General features: G+C 30.3%; 1 protein-coding gene across 1 annotated transcript in view; it reads left to right on the forward strand.

Annotated features, from left to right (window-relative positions):
• LOC136984418 (telomere-associated protein RIF1-like) overlaps nt 1–12,485 on the forward strand; it is a 63,888-nt gene extending 51,403 nt beyond the window's left edge. The window contains exons 30-34 of the mRNA XM_067281386.1: nt 30–2,864; nt 7,629–7,793; nt 9,188–9,342; nt 9,448–11,636; nt 11,706–12,485. Coding sequence (XP_067137487.1) covers nt 30–2,864; nt 7,629–7,793; nt 9,188–9,342; nt 9,448–11,636; nt 11,706–11,884 — 5,523 coding nt within the window. The 3' untranslated portion in view covers nt 11,885–12,485. The remainder of the gene's footprint in view (nt 1–29; nt 2,865–7,628; nt 7,794–9,187; nt 9,343–9,447; nt 11,637–11,705) is intronic.
• Nucleotides 12,486–22,699: the final 10,214 nt, after the last annotated feature.

A 22,699-nucleotide genomic window follows, 5' to 3' on the forward strand; every position in this document is an offset into this window, starting at 1 on the left:
TCATCTTAAAACCAATTCTTTTAATATAGCATCAAGAGAAAAATATCAATGGCAGCAGTCAGCAACCTATTATTATAATTGAATCTATTGAAACAATACCTTTATCATCTGACAGCATTGAAGCAATTAACAATAATAGTTTAGATGGCTTAAGTACATTTAATTCAAGCCAACATAGTTCTGTTTCTTCGGAGATAAATGAACCTACGTTAAAATACTCTCAATCCAGTGATGTCACCATTTTTCAGAACAAAATTCTTCCATCAATAGAAAAAGACATAAAACTGAAATCATCTCCTGTGATAGTTTTAGAGGATTGCTCATTAAATATGATGACAACACTAAAAGAGAATAGTCTGAGTTTATCAAGTCAATCTGTCATTGAAGAGACTTGTAATGAAAATTTGGAAATTCCTAAAACATCCAGTTTTGTACAAAAAATGCTAGTTGTTGATAATGATAAACAAAATAAAGGATTGAGTCCTTGTAAACAAGGAGTTATGACATTAGTAAAAAATGATAAAAGGAATAGTAATCTTTTTCCCAAATTGTCTCAGGAAAATTCAAAAGTTGAAGCAGAATCTAGTGATGATGAGGCTATTCCAAGTTCACAAGACTCTCTCAATAGATCTGGTTTGTTTTCATTTAACAAAAGCCAAAATAGAGAAGATATTAGCTTGAATAAATCTGCAACAAAAGAATTTATTGATCAAAGTGATGATGAAACACCATCGTTAGATGATTCAAATGATAATATTCATTCTGAAAACAGTAGGAACAGTCATTGTCAGTCCTTACATTTACTTATTTTAAGTAATGAATCAAAAAGTGTAACAGATACACCTCAAGGACATTCAAGATATGAAAGTGTAAAGTCATCAACATCATTATCATCATCATCACTAGAAAATTCATCTTCTGAAAGTGTGAACATAATATCTGCTGTAGATAATTCAAAAGTAACTATTGATTTAACAAATACTGATGATGATGGTGATGATATTGATGACAGTACTGGAAGCAATTCTAATCATACAGATAGTCAATGTAAAGGAGAAAATGTAAATTCTTCTTCTCAGTCAAAAATCGAATCTGAAAATTTAGAAAAACAACAAATTCAAGAAGAATTTGAATCACAAGATTCACTCCAAAATAATAGTGATGAAAATTATTCCCAGAGTAGCAATAGTTACAATGAAAGTTGTGATGACTCACCTGAAGTTGATAGGTGTTCATTTTATAATTCAGAAGCTAAAAGACGGAAATCTCAACGTAAACTAATGCCAACCAGAAGAGTAGTAGAATCTTTGCTACATTGGGAACTTTCTGGAAATAATAGTATAGACAGTGTAAATTATAAGGAACTTCTTAAATGTAAAGGAACATTTTCTCCTACTAGCAAAAAGTTTCGCTATTCTTCTAATTTCTTAGATCAACAACAAAATTATATTTTTTCAAAAACAAAAAGAGGAAATGTAAGTTGCCCATTATCCTCTGATAACTCTCCAATCTTAACTGAAATGTTATCTTTGGAATCTAAAGAACAAGCTCTGAATGATCTTTTAACAAAGCCTTTAAGTGATTCTACTTTGAAAAAGACAAATGATACAATAGTATGTGATTCAGATGATATAAATGATGAGTTTTCAGTTACATTAAAAGATAAAAATTTATCTTTACCAGAAATATCAAATAAGTCATGTACAAGTGAAAATATGTTGGAAAAAGATAGAGCTGAATTTTCTAGTAATCAAGAAAATAGTCATTCTGATAAGCTAAGTAATAATTTTCAGAAAATAAATGATGAACCCAAATTATCTGAATTGGAAGAGAAGAAAACTTCATTACAAGAAGAATTAGAACAAACTCCTGAATTGAAGAAAACTGTAGAAACTGTATCAACAAGTAGTAAACGGAATTTGCGACCAAAGGTTGATAAAGCTGGAAAACTAAAAAGTATTGAATTAGAAAAATTATTTTTAGAAAAAGAAGATCAGAGAAGTTCTTCAGAAGAAAGCTTTTATGAAAAGGAACAGAGTAATGTTGAAACAAAACAAAACTTGAGAATTGCAAAGGATGATAAACCAAAAGGTGCTCAGAGACGTAAAATGAAAACTACAAATATGACATCAACAATAGTTTCCAGATTACGAACCAGAAGTACATTAGCTAAGCAACGAGCAATGCAAAAACCTCGAATGAAAGGTAGACCTAAGTCAAGGAATGGAATTACTCATCGGCATAAACCCAAACGGTATTCAAATGTTCTGGTAAAGTCTCTAAAATCACCAGTAAAAGATGATGATAAGATTTCCACAGACTGTGAAGATGAGAAAGAGAATAATAATTGCGTGGAACTAGAAACCACAAAGTCAACTGATGAAACAAAAGAAGTAGAATTTACAAAAGTGGATAATGATTCTTCAATTCAAGAAAAAGAATCAGATCAGAAAGTATTAACAGAGAATGAATCTCCTAAAGAACAACAAATGATTAAAAACATTAGATCTGATTCTCCAAGAAAACGTTGTGCCATGGAAATTAGACAGTATCATAAAAAACCTAAAACAACTCTTAATCTTTTAATATCTCCGTTATCAAGAAGTCAAAAAATATTAAGGGCAGCCATTGGAAATTTCACTTCTCAAGAAAGAGGAATGCCATGGAAATCAAGTAAATCTGTCACTTCACCTAGTAAGTCAAAGCCAACTGCCAGCAATCTAGATTCATCTCCAGATCAGTCTAAAAGTCATTCACCTTGGGTTAAGCATAGCTATTCTCCTTCAGCATCTCCTACTGCTGGAATTTTGAAAAGAAAGCAAATGAATGATGAATGCAATAATTCTTTGTCTCCACCACAGAAAGTAAGTTGAATAAAATATATTTTTTTCTTATGAATTATAATCACTTTGAATACATAAGACTTTGGCACAGATTTGTGCCTAAGTAGATACTTGGCTTTACAAATATAAACATCTAAACCTGATAGTTATATATTAAAATCAAATAATTGCCCAATATAATCTGGCAGTCATCTGACTTTAATACTCTACTTTCCTTTGACACTTATTTTTAATATACAAAATGCCAATAAGCTAGATATTTACATGTGAATTTATTATGGTTATTTTAAACTACATAGAAATAAATTGATTCTTTCTATCACAGCTTAAATTGTATGAAACTATTTTATAATAACAGTACAATTCTTCAATCGGTGTTTGACTCAAAAAATTTTCTTATAAATGTCTTTACAAAGAGTTCAAAAAGTAAAGAGTTCAAAAAAAATTATGAAAAGCTCAGAATAAAATAACAATGAATGTTTATTTGATGGTAAAATAAGATATAAATGATCAATTTCTTAAATTTTTAAGTCATAAAGTAGTTACACTTATGCCTAGAAAAAAGTTTTTAACTATTCATTCATTGGAACATTGTGTAATTGTATAAGAAGTGCATTTAAGATGTTAATAAGCAAGAAATGCCAAAATCATCAATATTTTTGACTAAAAATAGCATTTTTGCACCAATAAAACTTTCTTTTTTAACATAAGGGATTACAGGTACTCCTCACTTTATGACCGAGTTCTGTTCCAATGACTACGTCATTAAGCGAATTGGTCGATAAGTGAGGAGCTTACTCCAGGAATATAGGATCGTTGTAAAATTATACAAATTATGCACAAACTTCAAATTTATTCATAAAAATACGTGCATATGTACATATTATCATTTGTTTATTTGGTTATCTGGAGCTATAGAGGATCCAGGTAAGGGAGATGACGACGATGAAAAGTTGTACCTTCAAGGGCGGAGGTTCTGGATGTAACAGTCGAAAAGAAACTCGTAGTGGTTTGCTTTGTAATCTTTTTTCTTGATAAATTTCTCTATAGCACTTCAAAAGTTCACTCATCCCACATTCAACTTTACTAAAACGTGCAGTATGCAGTATTTGGATCCATAGCTTCAAGTTCCAACATAGGTGCATGCATTAATTTTGGAGAATACACCAGCTAACCCATGTACCATGAATTTCTTTTTCACTTCTTCAGTTCTTTTCTCTTCATCCTCTTCCAAATGCTGCATTGCTTCTAACTCTATTAAATCCTCATTTGTTAGCTCTCCATCGGCGTAATCCGCTAATTCAACTATGTCTTCCACTTCAACATCTAAATTAAGTGCATTGGCAAGTCCCACAGTTGTTTGAATTACATCAAACTGACTAAAAAGTGTATAGTGATCCTATAGTATGCTCAGTTCGCATATCACCAATCGCCACTGATCGACACTCAAGCTGAGAAAGGGGATTCCCCGAATTACAGGTCGAAACTCGATTGGTTGTAAGTGTGAGTGGTCGTTCAGGAGATAGGTCGTAAAGTGAAGAGTACCTGTATACATTCTGCCCAAAGTGACCAACTTGAGTGATTGTCATTTGGGTTTTTTTTTTTTTTAATTTAATCCAAAATTTATGAATGATAACTTTTAATTTTCTGTGTTATTTTTGTCATTAAGAAATGAATAATGCTATTTATACATATACAATAGATGGCAAAGACAGTTGAGTCATTAACCTACTGCACTGGCAATCCAAGATTGAATCCAAGTGATCCAAAAACCCCAGGAATTTTACAGGATGTTATTTTCTGTCCTAGATATATTGGGCCTTGTCACCCAGCTACCCCATTAAAGACCTGGTTGAACCCTTGCTGGGTATGTTTAAAGAGAGGAAAGAGTTAAAAGATAAAAACATACCAAAGATAAAACTGCTGAAGATAACATTTTAAACTTTTTGAAAATGATAATGTTTTAAATGTATAAAAATAATCTAATATGTGAGGTGTAAGAAGGCACTCCTCTTAGGTGTTAGACTAGTTTACTAACCATTTACACAGCACAAGTCAGCTATCATCTGGGGCTGTATTCTGGTCACTTATCTCTCGTCTTTTCTTTCAGAGACGAATGATGTCAAAACGAGAGATAATATTTGTCCCTCAGAGACAGAGGCGATTCTGGTTGTTCATAACAATCTAGTCTTTGATGTTGACGTCACAATTCTATTAGGTTGATTATACATGTTCAATTTATCTGTGCACATAACACAGCATAGAATTTTAACAAATGAAATTGTAAAATTTTTGAAAATGTAGAGTATGAAATTATAGATCATATGGTAAGAAAAACATGAGTTCAAATAAAGCATGTAATTTTGACAAAGATATGTTTTTGTTTTATAACATTTTTACAAATTGTAATGTCAAAATGTCTCAGGTAACAGTGAGGTTGCGGCCATTCAAAAAAAGATGGAGTCAGTTGTGTTTCCGAGTAGGCACTGGAAAAAAAAAAATCAGAAGCATTAGAAGCATTATATCTCTTGAAATATTCTTTCTCAAGATAGAGAATGTTCTCTAATGAAATTGTACAGTGCAAGCTCTCTCTAATCTGTGATTGAGGCAACAGATGAAAGATCGGTCAAAAGACAACTGTCCACTTGTCTCTGGGAGACAAGAGAATCTTTGAGAGAAAGTTGTCCAAAATCGTATTTGGAGAGATGCAATGATCTCTCGAGACTTAAACAAATGATTAGTTAGACATTCGGTGACTGGCTTGTGACTTAGATGCTGTCTCCAAGATGAGAGACAATGACCAGAATGTCTCAGGGATAGAGGGGTTAAATGGCCAATGGGATATATAGGTTTACTTTTTTGAAACTCAAAAAATTTCTAGTGTATTTTTTTATTTGCTTTTTTTTAATTAAATTACCTCTGTCTGTCCAAATAAAACCTTGTAACTGAATTTCTACCAAATTTTTCATTCATATATAATCCCAATGACAATACATTTTTTAGTTTCCAAACAATTTCAGCAATCAGCAAAAAATTAAAATTTGTAAATAAAATCTGATTACAGAAATTCACTTTGAGAAGAATTGACTTTTTTTTCTCTTAAGCCATGCTGACCTGTCATATATAGTAGATCTTCAACCATGTGAATGATTAGTAAACTAACCAATGCCTAAGGGGAATGACTTCCTGGGTTATTGGACTGTAGATTTATTTTGACAATTTTAATTGGCAAAGTGGATGAAGAGCTTGAAGAGCCCTGCTTTATTAGATATTTCTTCTCTTGAGTCTTGTAATAATGTTACTGTAAACCAGGGGTCGCCAAAGTGGTCGATATCTACCCCCAGGGGTCGATTATCCAGCTTAGGCGAAGGATGAGGGGAGCTAAGGATCAAGCTTATCTGTCTCACTGATTGTCAGTTACAAAAATTATTATTAACAAATATACAATAAATGAAAAACAAATGCAAAATTAAAAGAAACATATTAAAATAGTAAGTGCTTTGTTTTGCTTGTAACACAAACTTTTTGGTGGGGGTCGATGTGAAGTTTCAAAGACTTGTAGGGGGTCGACGATCAAAAAAGTTTGGCAACCCTTACTGTAAACAATGCTATACAACTAATATGAAAAAATGAACAGGGATTTCTGTAGAAAAATTTGACTTATTCTAACCATTGCTCCATACAAGATCAAATTATATTGAGGCTTAAAAGAACTATTTCCAGAAATGATTGATGTAACTTGTACTGCTCATGCAGTTCATCAAGTAGCAGCATTGATTAGAAACTTTCTGAAATGTTTTTCTCTTGAATATTTTCAATTTGTGATTGGTTGAATCTGCAGATATGAAAGGCTGACTGTGTGCCTAATTTGTAGGAGTTGCAAATCTTGTAACAACATAAACATCAACTCAATTTCTATAGTCAAATTACATTATTTCTAATCTTTTTGTATTGCAAATCTTGTTTTGGCTTTTCTTTTTATTTCTAAATTATGATTAAATTATAAATTAATTTTATTAAAATATTTAGAAGTAGCATGTTAACCATCTCTTAATCTAAATTTTGTGGTCAAGTGAATAAAACCACTGAACACTGGTAGTTGGTCTCAGGTTTGCATCAGACCATTATGCTGGCCATGTAGCATTTTCTGAGTTTTTTCACATATTTAATACCTAAATAAGGTCTAGTTTCCCGTAGATAGTTCTCCTAGGGTGTCTCCCTTGGCAGATTGTTTGTTTCTTTAGTTATGGCAATAGGCGATCTGCCTAGAGGAATGCCTTCCGGGAGGTCTTTTTAAGGAAAACTGGCCCCTATTCAGGTGTTACAGACATGGAGAAAACCTGGAAAACTCCATGTGGCCAGCCCATCCAAGCAAGGCACAAACCCACGACCGAACTCCCACTGTTCGTGGAATGAAGACCACTTAGCCACTGGTGGGTCCCCCTTGGCAGATTGCCAAATGTTGCATTGTTCGAACAACCCTTTTCTAAATTTCTGAGTTAAGTAATTTGTAACCTTTATAGTCAGTTTTTAATATGTGATGATACTTATTTATAATTGTATAATATTTGTTTGTATGTAGCATAATTGTATTTCATATAATTATATGAAAACACAATTTGGTTTAAAATAATTTAAAAATGAGGAACCTTTCAGAAGCTTAATATCATATTATATATTTTAAATATTTATACTATGATGATATATTTCTTATTTATAGCAGTAGAAATAAAATATCTTAATGGAGTAGTTTAATTATTAAAAAATATATATAATGTTTTATAGCAAAGAAAAGTATCATTTGCTGATCCTTTAGTTGAGTATGAAATTCCAATAGAGAATTGTTATGCTTGCAAAGTGCCCCAGAAAAAATCTGTCAGCCGCTGTCTGGAGATGACCAAAGGTGCCAAGCAGGCTCTTTCTTCTATTCAAGCAGCTGAATTAGAAAAAGTGAGTAACTTTCCAATTATATGAATTATTTAATTCTATATAAATTTCTGAAACTAATAATGATATTGCATTTTCATTTTTGCTGTAATTTGTTATTATATACAATGAAACTAAATAAAAATATATTACACAAATTTTTTAGTATAAATATTTATTATTTACTATAATATTTATCTCAAAAAAGTTTTTCTTTTTCAACTTTTCATTTTGTATAATAATTTTTTTTAATTATATTTAGATCATAATCAATTTATATTCACTATAATTAGCATTGTATAGCATGAACAATTTAATATTATTTCTGCTATTTGTGATATATTTATATACCATTATATTTACAATGGAATCTACTTATTGTAATCCTTTTGAAACTTGCCCAAACTAATAACATGAAAATTATGGTTTTATTTGACCTTAAAATATTTTTAATTGTCTTAATATATTATGTAATTTAAAGATGAATTAATTGTAATTCATTTAATGTTCTTTGACTGCTATTTTTGCATTACCATTTTTTACAACAAGTGGTTTATAATTGAAAAAAAGATGTACCAGAAATTTAAAACTAGTGTAGGCTACCTTGAACAAATAAATTTAACACTTAAACTGCTATTTAAAATTGTTAATGATTGTGCATTTTTAGCCACACTTTGAGGTGATAGCATGAAAATAGAGCTTAAAAATGATATACTTACATGAAGATAATAACAACTGTGATTTAATCATTTAAAAAAACTTTTATTACAATGTTACATTTTATGTTTTGAGACATCCTAATTCTAATAATAGATAATTGACAGGTAAACTTTATTATTCATTATTACAATAAGCAGATTTTATTATATTTTAGAAATCTGAATTAATGTATAAAAAAAACTCCATGCAAATTGTTTCTTATGACATTTTCAATTAAAATTATTGGAGTAGCATAAATCTTAAAGCTCTTATTTAGCCAGGGTATTGGTAAATATTTGTCTCTTCTTAATGTTTCCTTTAAGATATAAGTCAAATTTATCTAAAATATTATAAAGTTTTCGGTAATCTGCTACAACCTGAAATGAAATTAATTTATTACATGTGATAATTTGACTGAATTTATTGTTAATATATGAAAAGAAAATCCATTAATTGAATATATTTAATGATTATGATAAGTTTATATAAAGTTGTTTAATGTAATTTTTCTTATTATATTGTTAAACTGATATAATTTATCAATTGAGAAATAAATGGAACTTAACAAATATTCACTTTCTCTGGGCTATATTTTGAATCTTATATTATTAAAGGTTAATAATTTTTCAAAAATATCTGGGTAGAACTAAATTAATTAAGTTATTTAAAAGATTATTTATAATAATTAATTTATATTGTTATTAAACATTTTTATATAGAATTTATCGTCGTCAGAATCTTCACCATACTCTTCTGAAGAATATCAGAATACACCATTATCTCTGTATGACTCAGAAGAGAAAGTTTTTCCAGCTCTAAGCAATTGTTCAGATCCTGTAGATAGTATATTGCCATTCCTGACTTGTTCTATATGGTAAATTTATTTTTATATTTTTAAAAATATACATAATATATTTCACAGAATAAGAAATAAAAATCAGTACTGTATAAAATTAATAAATTTTTTCCTCTTCATCAGGCCTCGTGGACTTGGTCAGTTGGTTCATGCTCGTAACATCTGTACCATTGGAGATCTTTGTTCTCTCACTATAGCTGAAATGTTGGCACTTCCCATTAAGTCTCCAAAACTGGAAACTGCAAGAAAAGTATTTCAGAACTATTATGAAAAATTCCATAAAGATTTAGAAAGAAATCTTTCAAGAAGTATAATTTCTCAAGAAGTTAATGATGAAAACACATCAAAAAATTCATTAAACGCCTCTGTCTCAGAATTAGAAGATGACGAATTACTAGAAGAATGCTTACTTCCAAATGATCGGAATGATTTTTTGAATGAAGATAAATTACTAAATAATGAGCGTGATTTAATAGATGAAGAGAGATTATTAAATGATCAGAAAGAATTATTAGATGAAAATGAAGAGTTCTCACATCATCAGGAATTAGCTTTGGTTGAATTAAACAAACTTCAAAGCTCATTAATAAAAGAAAACTGTCAAAATGATAAGGAAGCCTCATTAGATGAAAACAGTTCAGAAAGTACTCAGGAATTCAATGTGTTTTCTGACGAAGAAAGCAAAGTTCAAAGTGATCAAGTGTCATTAGATGAACAAAATAATAGCTGTCAGGAATGCAGTGTATCAGATAATGGACTGATATCAGAACAGGAAAGTAAGATACAAGATCAAGAAATATCATTGGATACAGAAAATATGAGCACCCAAGAATTTGATGTATCATTAGAAGAGGAAAATAATTTTCAAGATGACCAAGAAATATCATTAAATGAAAAAACTGAATATGCTCAAGAAGAATTTGGTGTATTATCTGAACAGGAAAGTAGTCATAAATGTGATCAAGAAGCATTCCTTGAAAGAGAAAATAACCACACTCAAGAGTTTAGTGTTTTATTGGAAAAAGAAAATAAATTTGAAAACAACCAAGAAATATTAAATGAAGTAGATAAATGTACTCAAAAATTCAACACATCAGAAGATGAAGTTAAACTTCAAAATGCTCAAGAAACAGCATTAGGTAAAGAAAATAAATATAGTCAAGAATTACATGTGTTGTCTGAGGAACGAAGAGAGTTTCAAAATGATGAGGAATTGCCATTAGAGGATAACATACAAACACATGAATTCAGTGTATCATTGGACAAAGAAAGTCGGTTTGAGAATGATTGCAAAGCATTCTCAAATGAGGTAGTAAGTAAATTTTCTGATATTGAAGAAAGTATAGAATTTAAAACAAATGATGATAGAATTGGATCACAAGTATCAGATTTGAATACTGAATTTGAAAATGATATAAATAAGATAGTAAAAGCAGAAAAGATTAACAATTCTCAACTTAAAAATAAAGATGAATCTAGAGAAATAGTTGATGAATCTATGCCAATGGAATGTTCTAATGAAGAAGAAAATTCATTTAATAATGTAGCAGAAAAATATGTAGAAGAAATTAGTATTTGCTCAATTAACACAACAGATAATAGTAATAATAATACAACTATATATGAAATTTCTGATAGTGATGATATTGAAGATAAACAAAATATAGCTTCTGCTACAGATGAAATCGAGTCTTTGCCCATTATAAATGAATCTGCTGATAAAATTAAGAATGTTTTTGAAGAAAGACTTCCTTGTAATTCTGTTATAATTAGAACAATTAATAATGTTCCAGTTGAAAGTACAGAAGACTTGATTAATGAAATTTATCCAATCATCAATGAATTGATCAGTAAGGTAGCAGAAAACTGTTTGCATCATATTGATGTGAATCAACTAAGTACAAATAATGAATTAATTAATATTACTGAAAATATGGCACAACAGTCAAAAGAAATATGCACAGATAGTTTTGATGACAGGGAAAAAGAATCTGGAATGATCTTAGAAAAATTAATCAGTGAGGTTGAAAAAAGTAAAAATTCATCTGATACAGAAGATATTAAAGTGACTTTGAGTGAAAGTAATAGTTTTAATATTTTATGTGAAGAAGCATCAAGTTGTGAATTAAGTCAAATGATAGTGAAAGGAAGTAAAATGGAATATCAGGATTCTTCTCCATTATCTGATAAAATACTTAATAAACCGCATTGTGGTTTGTTAATAGAAGAAAATGAAACTTTATCATCTGAAGAAGATAACACTATTGTTTCAATTAGTGAAATGGAAGTAGAAAATACACAAACAGAAAACAGTAAGTATTGATTTTTTAAAGTAATATTTTTCATAGTAGTTCTTACAAATTACTATTTTATTTTAACAGTAGTCCAATTACCTGCAGAAATGGAAATGCTCCAATCATCATTCACTCTTGAAAATTTAAAGAAGTTTCCGCTTCTCTATTTAGTTGGAATGTTAGAAAAGTTAACAACTGCCATTCGACATAAATCAGAAGAGAGAGAAGAGTCAGATACCAGTCATGGCAATAATTTCTGTTCATGAGAACAAGGGAAAGTTGAGTCAGTATAAAAAATTGTTTCTAATTTGAAAACGAGGTTCGAATGGATATTATGGGACTGACCTAATTGTTTCACAAGATGTTTTACGATAAGCTTGCCTGTGCATGGTGGTTACAGTGGGAATGTTTCAAAAGTAGGCCACAAAATTTATTTTATTGGCACCCAGTTATTTATGAGAGAATTTTTATTTGTATAAATATAAATTAAATACTTTATCTGATTTGAATTTATAATACACTTTTTAATTCTTTTTCATAAAATTTTTTAATGAATATTTTAATTAACACGTTTTATAGATATTTTTTGTGATAGTCTTATCAAGATTTTGATATTAGTGAAATTCTTTGTCTTGAATATTTTCAATGAAAGTAAAATGGTAAAATTTCATTAATTTGTTTAAAAATGTTGGGTTTAATTAATTTTGTCACATCCTGACAAAAGAAATAAATTTTATTTTAGGTTTACAAAATTTGTCTATTGTATATTTCATTTATTTCAAATGTTGTTGTGTATAAGATATTCAAATGTTGTGTATTATTTTTGTGAGGTAAAGTTAACTGTGAATAAAAGACATTTTTTAAAAATAGTTTCAATTTATATGAAGTAAAAAATTTCAGTTTTTTAAGAAGTATTAATTACTGCCATTTTTATACATTGTTAAAGTGAATGGAACCTATTCACTCATTCTAATATAGGCAAATTAATAGAAATGCATTTAGTAGTAATATAGTTAACAATTTTAAGTATTTTTAATTTAATTTACCAATTCTCTTGATAATTGGTAAATTAAATTGGTTAATCTTGATGATAAAAATATATTTACTGTATTTATAAAGATATATATATATTTTTTGTAACAAAAATCTGACTGAAATGCTATGAAAGTGATGATCAGCAACGTGCCATTTATTTAAAGATGGTTTCTTCCTCATCATAAAACTTCACGTTTTATGTTTAAAATTTACAGTTCTATTATTATTGAAACATCTTTATTATGAAGTTTCTAGGATTGATACAAAGAGAAGTTAATATTGGGTGAAGATGACGTATGAATATACTAATTTAATAATTCTTATGTATTCAAGCCAAAATGAGGGTTAAAAACTTATTTTTAATTGTTGAGCGAAAATAGACGACGACAGTCCCCAAAAAGTATTCTAAATTATGAAATATAGGTTTAAGTCATCAATATGAAAATAACAATAAACAAACATTAAAAATCCAATTTACCCCCTTACAATATAGCCTGTTTTTTTAATTCATGACTAATTATTTTTATTTTAAGTTGTTAATAAACTTTCAATAAGTGATACACTGTATTTAATTATTTTAATACATTACTATAATAAAAATGTAATAGCAGTTGTGTAATTTTTCAGATTATACAGTCGAGTCCACTTAACAGAGCATCCGATAAGAAAGCAGTCCGCATAAGGGTACAATAGGATTCCTCTATAACAGTGGTTCTCAATTGGTGTACCGCGAAATTATGAAAGCAGTGTACTAGAGAATCACTAATTACAAAAACATTACCGACAACATTAAAACCTGTACTACGCGAAGTTGTAAATATGTTAAATTACATCAAGTCAAATACGTAACTTTTTAAAAAATTTGAATACCTGGAAGCTCAGTACGAATCTGCTTTTAACATGCTGAAGTATGATTGTTATTCAGGGATAAAGTGCTATGCCCATTTTTAGAACTTATGAATGAATTGCTGACATTTTTCCAAAATAAACGTACAAATGCTTGTATAAGATGTCTTAAGAATGATATTTGATCTGCTAAAATAGCATATTTAGCCAATATTCTTAATTACTTGAATAATGTTAGTACAGATATCGAAGGAAAAAATGAAAATGTTTTGACGTCCTCAGACAAGTACCATTTCAGAAAAAGTATCTGGAAAAATCTCATAAAAACAAAATTCAGCAGCCAGTTGTTTAGCTTTTTCGGCAACATTTAAAACTGCATGTATGGCGCCATCTGTTATAAAGTTTTTTAAATAAAATATCCTATTTTTAATTTATAAAATTTTAGAAAACGTAATTTTGAGGGCAGGGATGGGTTTTATTTTTTAAAAAATGTAAATGCTAATAACGAGTAAAATCGTCATTAAGTCTGATCATAGTCGAGATTTGACACACGACCCACCCTTCATTTCCCCACCCCGTCGATCTTTAACATCCAAGATTTAATAGCATAAATTTCCTAATACACAAACCTTCCAGTAAAATTTCAGAAATTTTCGACAAAAAATACAGGAGTTAAGTTTCAAACAGGGTGAACAAAATCCTATCCCCCACAGGAAAAAAACCCGAATGTTTTTTTTTACATTTCTCGATGTTTCAAAGTGTCCTAAGTGCAAAAATGTAAAAATCTTGGTTATTTTTTTGACTTCTCGCCATATTTTCCCTCTATTATATAGCTTATAACAGAGCAGGGAAAGTGACACAATAGATGTTTTCCTTCGCTTCACAATAAAAACGTTGAGGAAATTATTTCCGTATAGCAGTATATGTACAGTAGAGCGTCGAAAAGTGGAACCAATTGTGGACTAGGGTCCTTCCAGTTAATGATTTGTTCCAGTTTCCGACTTTGTACGAAAAAATACATTAACCTGTCCGATGTTCAAATTTTTCTCCGTTGCGTATCGCTTCGTGTTGAATTTTCGTCGATTTTAAGCCTAACGAAAATTTTTATAATAATTATCGAGGCTATCGTATCGTTAAAAATTATTTCTGCATTTTGTACGAACAAAATAAATATATTAAAGAATATAAAAAAACATGAAAATTATACTTTAGAAGTAAATTTAGTATCAAAAACATTCGATTCAGCACGACACAGTCCGACTGAAAATCGTTCCACTTACCGACGTTCCACTTATCGATGCTCTACTGTAATATTTTCTTCCAACAGTATTGAAAGTTACTTTCCTTCTTTAAATATAGAAAATTACTACTGGATACGAAGTCAATTTGACAGTTAATACATCGAATTGCGAGTTTTTCGATACAAGAACAATTGGCTACTTTGTCAACGGATTGTACTGTACATTAAAAATTAAATTATCTGAATAACTCGAGGACTTTTGGATTTTGTCCAATCCGAATAACAGCTCTCCAAGATTACTTGTGTTTGTGTGAGCTAGAATCTCACATTCACCAATATAAAAACTCAAAAATGAGAAAGATTTACTAATATAGACGAAGGAATGAGAGAAACAATATCACATTTTAGACCTGATATTGATGAAATCTGCAAAAACCGACAAGTTCATGTATCTCATTTTTAGAGTTATTTTAGTTAGTTTTTATAAATATAATTTTTTAATTGATGTTGTTTATTATTATGTGTTCTGTAACCTACAGTTTTTAATGAAAATTTTTCTTATATTCAAAAGTGTTCTGTGGCATCAAAAAGATAAAGAACCAATTACGGTATATCTCCGCTCAGGGTAAGTGGAGCAGGGCTATGTGGAGATATTGAAACTTTTCACTGGTCAGTTTTATAATACACGGATAGTCAAAAGATTTCTCACAGAATATTAACGAACAGGTTTTATCGGACATACATAATAGAAGCAATTACATATTAAGAATGTATCAAAATATTTATGAACAAACAGCACAGATTACGTGTACAGGTACAGTACGTCCTCATCTCGAGTGGACAAGGTAAGTGACTAGAAGTCATTAGAGAGGTTGCGGCCGACGTTTCCAGCCTAAAACATGAACGTCGGACGTCAAGCGCTGCCATCTGGCAATTCTAGGTTTATAATGGCGTTCACTACGTCTAGCATGGCGAGTAAAAGTTTAGCCTAAACTAATTCATTTTTTCGTGTTTGGGGTTAAAATTATGACGTATTTTTTAAAAATAATGATTATTTAAGCATTTATGAATAATATTGTAAAGAAACAGACTATTTTAATCGAGAAATTATTCAATTTTTTTGCAAGTGATGTTAAGTGCCGATAGAATTTACATATACTTGTGTTCATAATAGCTTATCATAATTCTGTAGGAGTAGGTTTGTTCTTTCACGGCATCTTCTACCATGAACAGCGTAATAGATTTGTAAATTTTCTAAAAATAATTTCCGCGCTGCTTTCGGATTTACATAAGCCACCACTTCCCTCGACAAAAGTATGAAGTCGTCCTATCGTCCGGTAGAAGACACGACACAATTAATAATAATCCTATAAATAATTTAAAATAATTTAATTTGTTTATTTTACCTTCGCTAGTAACATTCGTCGTTGTTAAACGTGTACCCCATTTTTCAACAATATCCCATGAGTCGGTGCGCGACGTAAACGTGCGGCGCAACGTGTTTTACTTGGAGTTTAAACGTCAAACGTGTACTTCTGCTTACCGTACAAGTTTAACGTTTGAACTTCGGCCGCAACCTCTCTATTCAAATAATTATGGTAATTTATTAGAATAGGTTAGGTTAGGTTAGAACGTGCGTCCCCACTGTTCCGTCTTCTGATCGCTGGAATCGGAGTCGCCACCTTCGATACCTTTTTTTTTTTTTTTTTTTTTTAACTCTTCGCCCTGTGGGCACTAAGAGGGCCTCTTTTAGTAGGCCCAATATGGGTTCGGCCAGGCCCACAATGGGGCGACCGGGTGGTGAGGGACGGGGCACGACATATCCGAACGGACCACCCCCCGAAAAATTCCTGGGGATTATTCGATCCCGGGTCCCCTAGAGCGGTAGGCTGCCACCTTTACCGCTCGGCCATCCGGCCGTCGACCTTCGATACCTAGGGTAACATTAACACCGTTTTTATAATTAAGTAGACTATGTTTGAATAAATATTGTTCATCTAATTGATTGCCTTTTAATTTTATTTTAACCATTAATATACTTGAATAATAATTCTAAATCAGTTCGGCCTAGGACAAACTAGTTTGGCCTGAAATCGAGTTTGGTCGGTAACATATATATAGATATAGATGAAATATTCCACTTTTAAGTCATCTATATATATAAAAACGAATGTATTTCTGTCTGTGTCTGTGTGTGTGTTTGTCCTTCATGCATTACCACACCATTTATCCGATTGCCATGAAACTTCGGGAAGTTGTTTAATACACTCTCGCGAAGGTTTGTGGCATATGTGAAGACCACCATTTTCCCCCTTTCAAAAATATATTTATATATGGATTAAGGCTTTCATGTCCAACAGATGGCGCTAACTTCCGACAACCTAAGTTTGCTTTTCTGTGAGGCATTATGCTTTTCTGTGAGAATGGACTAAAGCAGATCATTTTCTATCTATCTATATAAATAAAATATAACGTTTGTTTGTTCCTACCGATTCCTTTGAAATTTTGACACAACGTTGCATTCGAATACGCACGTGTTTTTATATAATATACATGTCGAAATTCTCCCTACTGGGGGGAAATGGACGGGATTAAGGCTTACCGAGAAGAACTCGGCTTCTATTTATACTATTTTAGATGCGTTTTTGATTGCGTTTTAATAGGGTACGTCAAGAGAATGTACTGTACACTAAGAAGGGATTTTTTGAAGTTCATTCCACGGGGGAAATGTTATATATTTATAATAGATACATTTTGAGCCACAACAACGCGTGGCCGGGTCAGCTAGTATTTAATAAATTTATACAGTATATACTGTATTACTTTATTATTTATATTTTTACGTTTTATTTTATTTATGAAAACATTTTTTTAAATTTAAATACTATCTTAACAAGAAATAAAATGTGAGATAACAATCGAAATAAAACTTTTTTCCACGAAAAAAAAATATCGTCTGTTTACGAAAAAAAAATATCGTCTGTTTACGAAAAAAATATCGTCTGTTTACTGAGCATGCGCGAAGTGACAGTATCGTCTGGTAAAGTATATACGCGTAAGTTCAAACTTTTATATTTATTTATTCGAAAAATAATAATAAATGTAGCCGTTGTGATAAATGGGCACACTGTTCTTGTCCCAATATCGAAGAAAACGACAGTTTAACCATTTTAATTTGTCCTTCTTGTATATAAAAATAATATTCCCATCTTACCCCATGGGTGGGGCAAGATGGTGCATTTATATATAATTTTAAAATATTAAATTTGAAAAACGTTTTTAAACGTTCTTCAAAAATTAAATTTTGATAAAATTATAAAAAATATACTACCAAATGTTGTAGTTGCTGAGAATAAAAAAATTATTGTTCTCATTACAGTGGTTGTCATCTTATGGCTTTTCAAACCTTAACGTTCTCATCCTGCCCCACCTTCCCCTACGTATAAATTTTGAGATTATATATACAATTATATGTACTAATAGAATACAATTCAGCGCAATTTTATTAATGCAAGTGCTCAAACTGTTGTCCATTACAATTTACGCAGCTTTGAAGTCTACATTTTACACTTCGACGAACATTTTTGCTTAAGTATCTTTGTGTATTAATTTCTTGCATCTCTCATATAATTTTTTAACCATAACCATAACCAAGTTAAATATATACCATTGTTATAGTATAACCCTATTCCACTCACTGTCCGCCTACTTTCGATTCACCCTGTATATCAGAAAAATAACAATGAAGTAAAATGTGTAAGCAATTTTTTTAATTACTCAAAATTAAATATTTAACCCGCGATTTGAAGTTATTAAATTTCGAAGGGAAAAGGTTCGCCATCGCTGTCCTAAGACATGAAAAGATGAAGAGGAAAGAATCACATTAATAACCTCCTTGGGTGATCTTTTTATTTCACATATATTTGCACTAATCGCCCAAATTTGGTTGATTAGACGTAATCTGGCATTAGTAACTAATCTTAAAATGGTGGAACGCAAAATCAGTAATCCTGTATTTAAGATAGTCATTAAGCCTGCGATTTGTCTAATCGTCTGTTGGTGAAATAGGGGAATAGCGTATATTCCAAAAAAAAGGTTCTCCTCGCCACGGGTTAGCCATAATTGTCGTGGTTTGCAATCCTGTAAAGTTCGTCGTTAAACGTAAAGATGGCTACTCTCTTGGATAACAGGACACTTTAGGAAGTGCTATCTGTTACTCGTTTTCTGTGGACGAAAGATATGCCGCGGGCGGAAATCCATCATAAATTGGTTGCTGTTTATGGGATAATGAATTGCAATAATGTGGGAAATGTGTCGACTATTCGCGGAGGGAAGAAAAGAAATTGGTGACGAAGAACGCAGATAACGCTTGACAAATCGATGACCATGATTTAACAAGAGCGATTCGGAAAAAGAAGCCCAGACTTTTCACCAATGAAGTCGTTCTGCAACATGACATACGGCTGTCACCACACGTACGTCGTGGTGGATTTTGAGTGGAGTGTGCTCAGCGCCGGATCCAATAGGTGCGAGACCCGATTGAATCTTTTTGCGGGGCCCCTCAAACTTTAAATAACAAAATTAATTAACTGTTAATTTACATATTGAAATATGTTGTTTTATTTTTAATAATAATATACCTAGATATTTATTTTTATAACATGTACTATTTTTAAATATATAAATTTTGACGTGATGCGGGGCCCTTCAAGCGCGGGGCCCGATTGGCACCAATCGCTCCAATCGCCTAAAATCCGGCCCTGAGTGTGCTCCAACATTCAGCGTACAGCCTGAACCTCGCTCCCAGTGATTGTCATCTGTTTGCTCCTCTGAAGAAACATTTCGGAAGACATTGGTTTCACTCGGATGATGATGTGTAGGACGAAGAAAGGACTTAAGTTTCGACAACAGAAGTTCAATTTTATGAGACAAGCATCATGAACCTCTTGAAACGCTGGGATAAATGCCTGAACCGGATGGAAAACTATGTTGAGAAATGGTGTATATATGAGTAGAAGCCTTTCACGTGAGTCACTTTGTATTCACTTAATAAATACCTGCTGGAATTTACAGGCTTATCTCGAGGGATGATTAAAAAGTAATCATCCCTCGTATATTTGTTTTTACTTAGCAACTTTAAATTTAATTAATTATATTTGGTTTTTTTTAAATCTCTTTAAGCATTTTAAATTATATAAGTTAATTTTATAATTATTAAAATAATAAAATTATTATTACTAAGATTCGAGGCTGGGGCTTTATGTAGATCCAGGTCCCAGAATTTTCTCCCTTAATAACTTCTGTCCTTTTTGTCGAAAATTTCTGAAATTTTGCAGGGAGGTTTGTTTGTTAGGAGAATTGATGCTATTAAATTTTGGTGGTTAAAGGTCGAGGGGATGGGGTGATAAAGGAATTTATGTGTATCTCCGGTAGGGTCGGACTTAATGACGATTTTACTTGTTATTAGCGTTTAGAATTTTTTTTATAAAACTCATCCCTACTCTCAAAATTAAGCTTTTTGCAATTTTAATAGTTAAAAATATAAAAAGTTTTCTAAATAAAATATTATAATAGATGGCACCACCAAATGTTGCCTGGAAAGTTAGGCAACTTGTTGCTGGATTTTTTTTTTCATAGAAAGAAAAACCTATACCTATATTTATGTAGGTCTTTTGTAAAACGGAAGTTGGGTAAAGCGAACTTTCAAGTAGATAACTGTATTGGGTTTATTTTCTTTTTTGCATAGTTTTAATTTAATATTTATTAATCTAAATTTAAATTATGAATTTTTTACAGTATGCATCATATTGTCATTGCAATTTTATCCTTAGGAATGTTACCAAATAATCGTTTTCATTATAAAGTGCCAAAAAAAATATAGGCCTATATGCAATTTAATAATTATGTGAAATTCATAATTTACGTAATTCAGAATATGTATTTTAATTTCTCAACTTAAATTATTCTGTAATATTTCATTCGATAATTTAAAAAAAAAAAAAAATTAACCCCTTTGTTCTTATAGAGATGACCTCTTCTTCCCTTGTACGGTGACTATGTATACTAGCACGTCTCCCCTGTGTTACACTTGGTCTAGTGACCACGTGCTATATAGATATTAGTCTATATGTATTTTAGAAGTTAATAAACAACAGAATAAATATTTTATTTTCCTTAAATATTCTATAATTATTCAATGATTTTATTTAACTTGTTAAACACATCATTGCTTCATATATTTTATCTCTTTGTCAATAATCAAAATTAGGTATGTGAATATGAAAACTTTTGTAACATAAATTACAATAGTGAAATTACAAACCGAATTTTTAAAACTATTTTGCATGAAAGTATTAAAACTACATATTAGTACAGTACCGTTCTAATACATTATTTGAAAATTTTGATATTGATTATATAAAGTTCGTATCTTCCTTTATTATGAATAAAAGTAATTAATTTTAGTCTTAAAAAGTAGGCATTTATAACATAATTTTGTAATTAAAAATGTTGGGAAAGATATGAAAAACGTCGTTGCAAAAAGTTATAGCCTGTTATTAAACACTTTGTAAATAGTTTTATGAATTTCAAGCTTACCTTAGAAGCCGGGTAAATTCCTTAATGGCAGTAATATTGATATTGATTGTTAATATTTGAAATTATATATTCCAGAATTTAAATTAATGATTATTTAACTTTTCTGATGTTAAAAAATTGTTTTGAATAAATTTAAACAAAATTTAACTCAACATTAATTTTTTTTCGTGTATTGTAAATTTTTTGTGACATTAATTATTATTATAATATTCATTAATTCTAGTAAAAATGTTTCTCTTTTATTAAAAACTGACCATTTTTTAATACGAAAATTATTACGAGAAATTTTTAAGGATAAAAATTAAAAAGATCATAATAAACATACAGTTTTGCGTGTTTTAGCTGTAAATCTTACCATGTAAAATTACTTTTCCTGCATAAGTCATTTGAACAGAGAAGCCAACATAATGGAAACTGGTTTTTCTTTTGAAATATTAATAATATCGGTTTCGTTTGGATTTACATGTCTAATGATGGTATTTTAAAGTTAGTATTACAGCCTTAGCAATTTTCTCGTAAGTAAAAGTCAACCTGACTATAACAAAATTGAAATCTAACTAGCAACCGGAGTTTATTTCATTTTACGCCTAAAAACTTCAATTCAAAGATAATAGTCATTTAAAATATAAGAGAAATAAACTCGGGAAACGCTTTTGTCGAACACCCTTCATACAATACTGTTTTATCACGTAAACAATGCGCTCGTTTCATTTTATTCGCCGTTTTAAGAGATGTTTAAGTAAAACAACTTAATTAATTGTTATGTATACAATTATATAATTATCATATTATATTTTATATTTATTAGGAAAACTAATGGTTATGATAATGAAAACAATTAAATTTATTTATTTCTCAATATCCTCTTATAACGATATTTATTTTGATTTCAGGAGGAATAAATTCTTCACTTTTTCTTTGAAGCGCTTGATTTATCCAAACATAAACTAATTTTATCACCAGATGGCGCTATTCGGTTTGAAATTGTTAGAATGTCATGTCTTACACGTGGTCAGTGTGTCACGTATACAGTATTTTTATATGTATGTGCAGTACAGTACAATACATTTTAAAAATATTTATAGATAATACCTACTATAGTCACTAAATCATTGATTTTCAAACTTAAACATTACACATATAAGTTTATTAAGGTTTAAAGTTATATAGCCTATTCTATATGCTGTTTGATACTGTTTGTAATATATTTTACTCTAGAAAAGTGTTCGGTTTACATTTACGTGTGTTGATACGTGTAAAAGTAAGTGAAAAATCGCTGAGAGATGCATATAATGAATTTTATTATTGCTTGAATGATAAATGGGAACAAAGTTCAAATCAACTAAACCAATTATTGAACAAG

The sequence above is a fragment of the Centruroides vittatus genome, unplaced genomic scaffold (assembly GCF_030686945.1).
Source record: "Centruroides vittatus isolate TY-2023 unplaced genomic scaffold, ASM3068694v2 contig_918, whole genome shotgun sequence".
NCBI lineage: Eukaryota > Metazoa > Arthropoda > Arachnida > Scorpiones > Buthidae > Centruroides > Centruroides vittatus.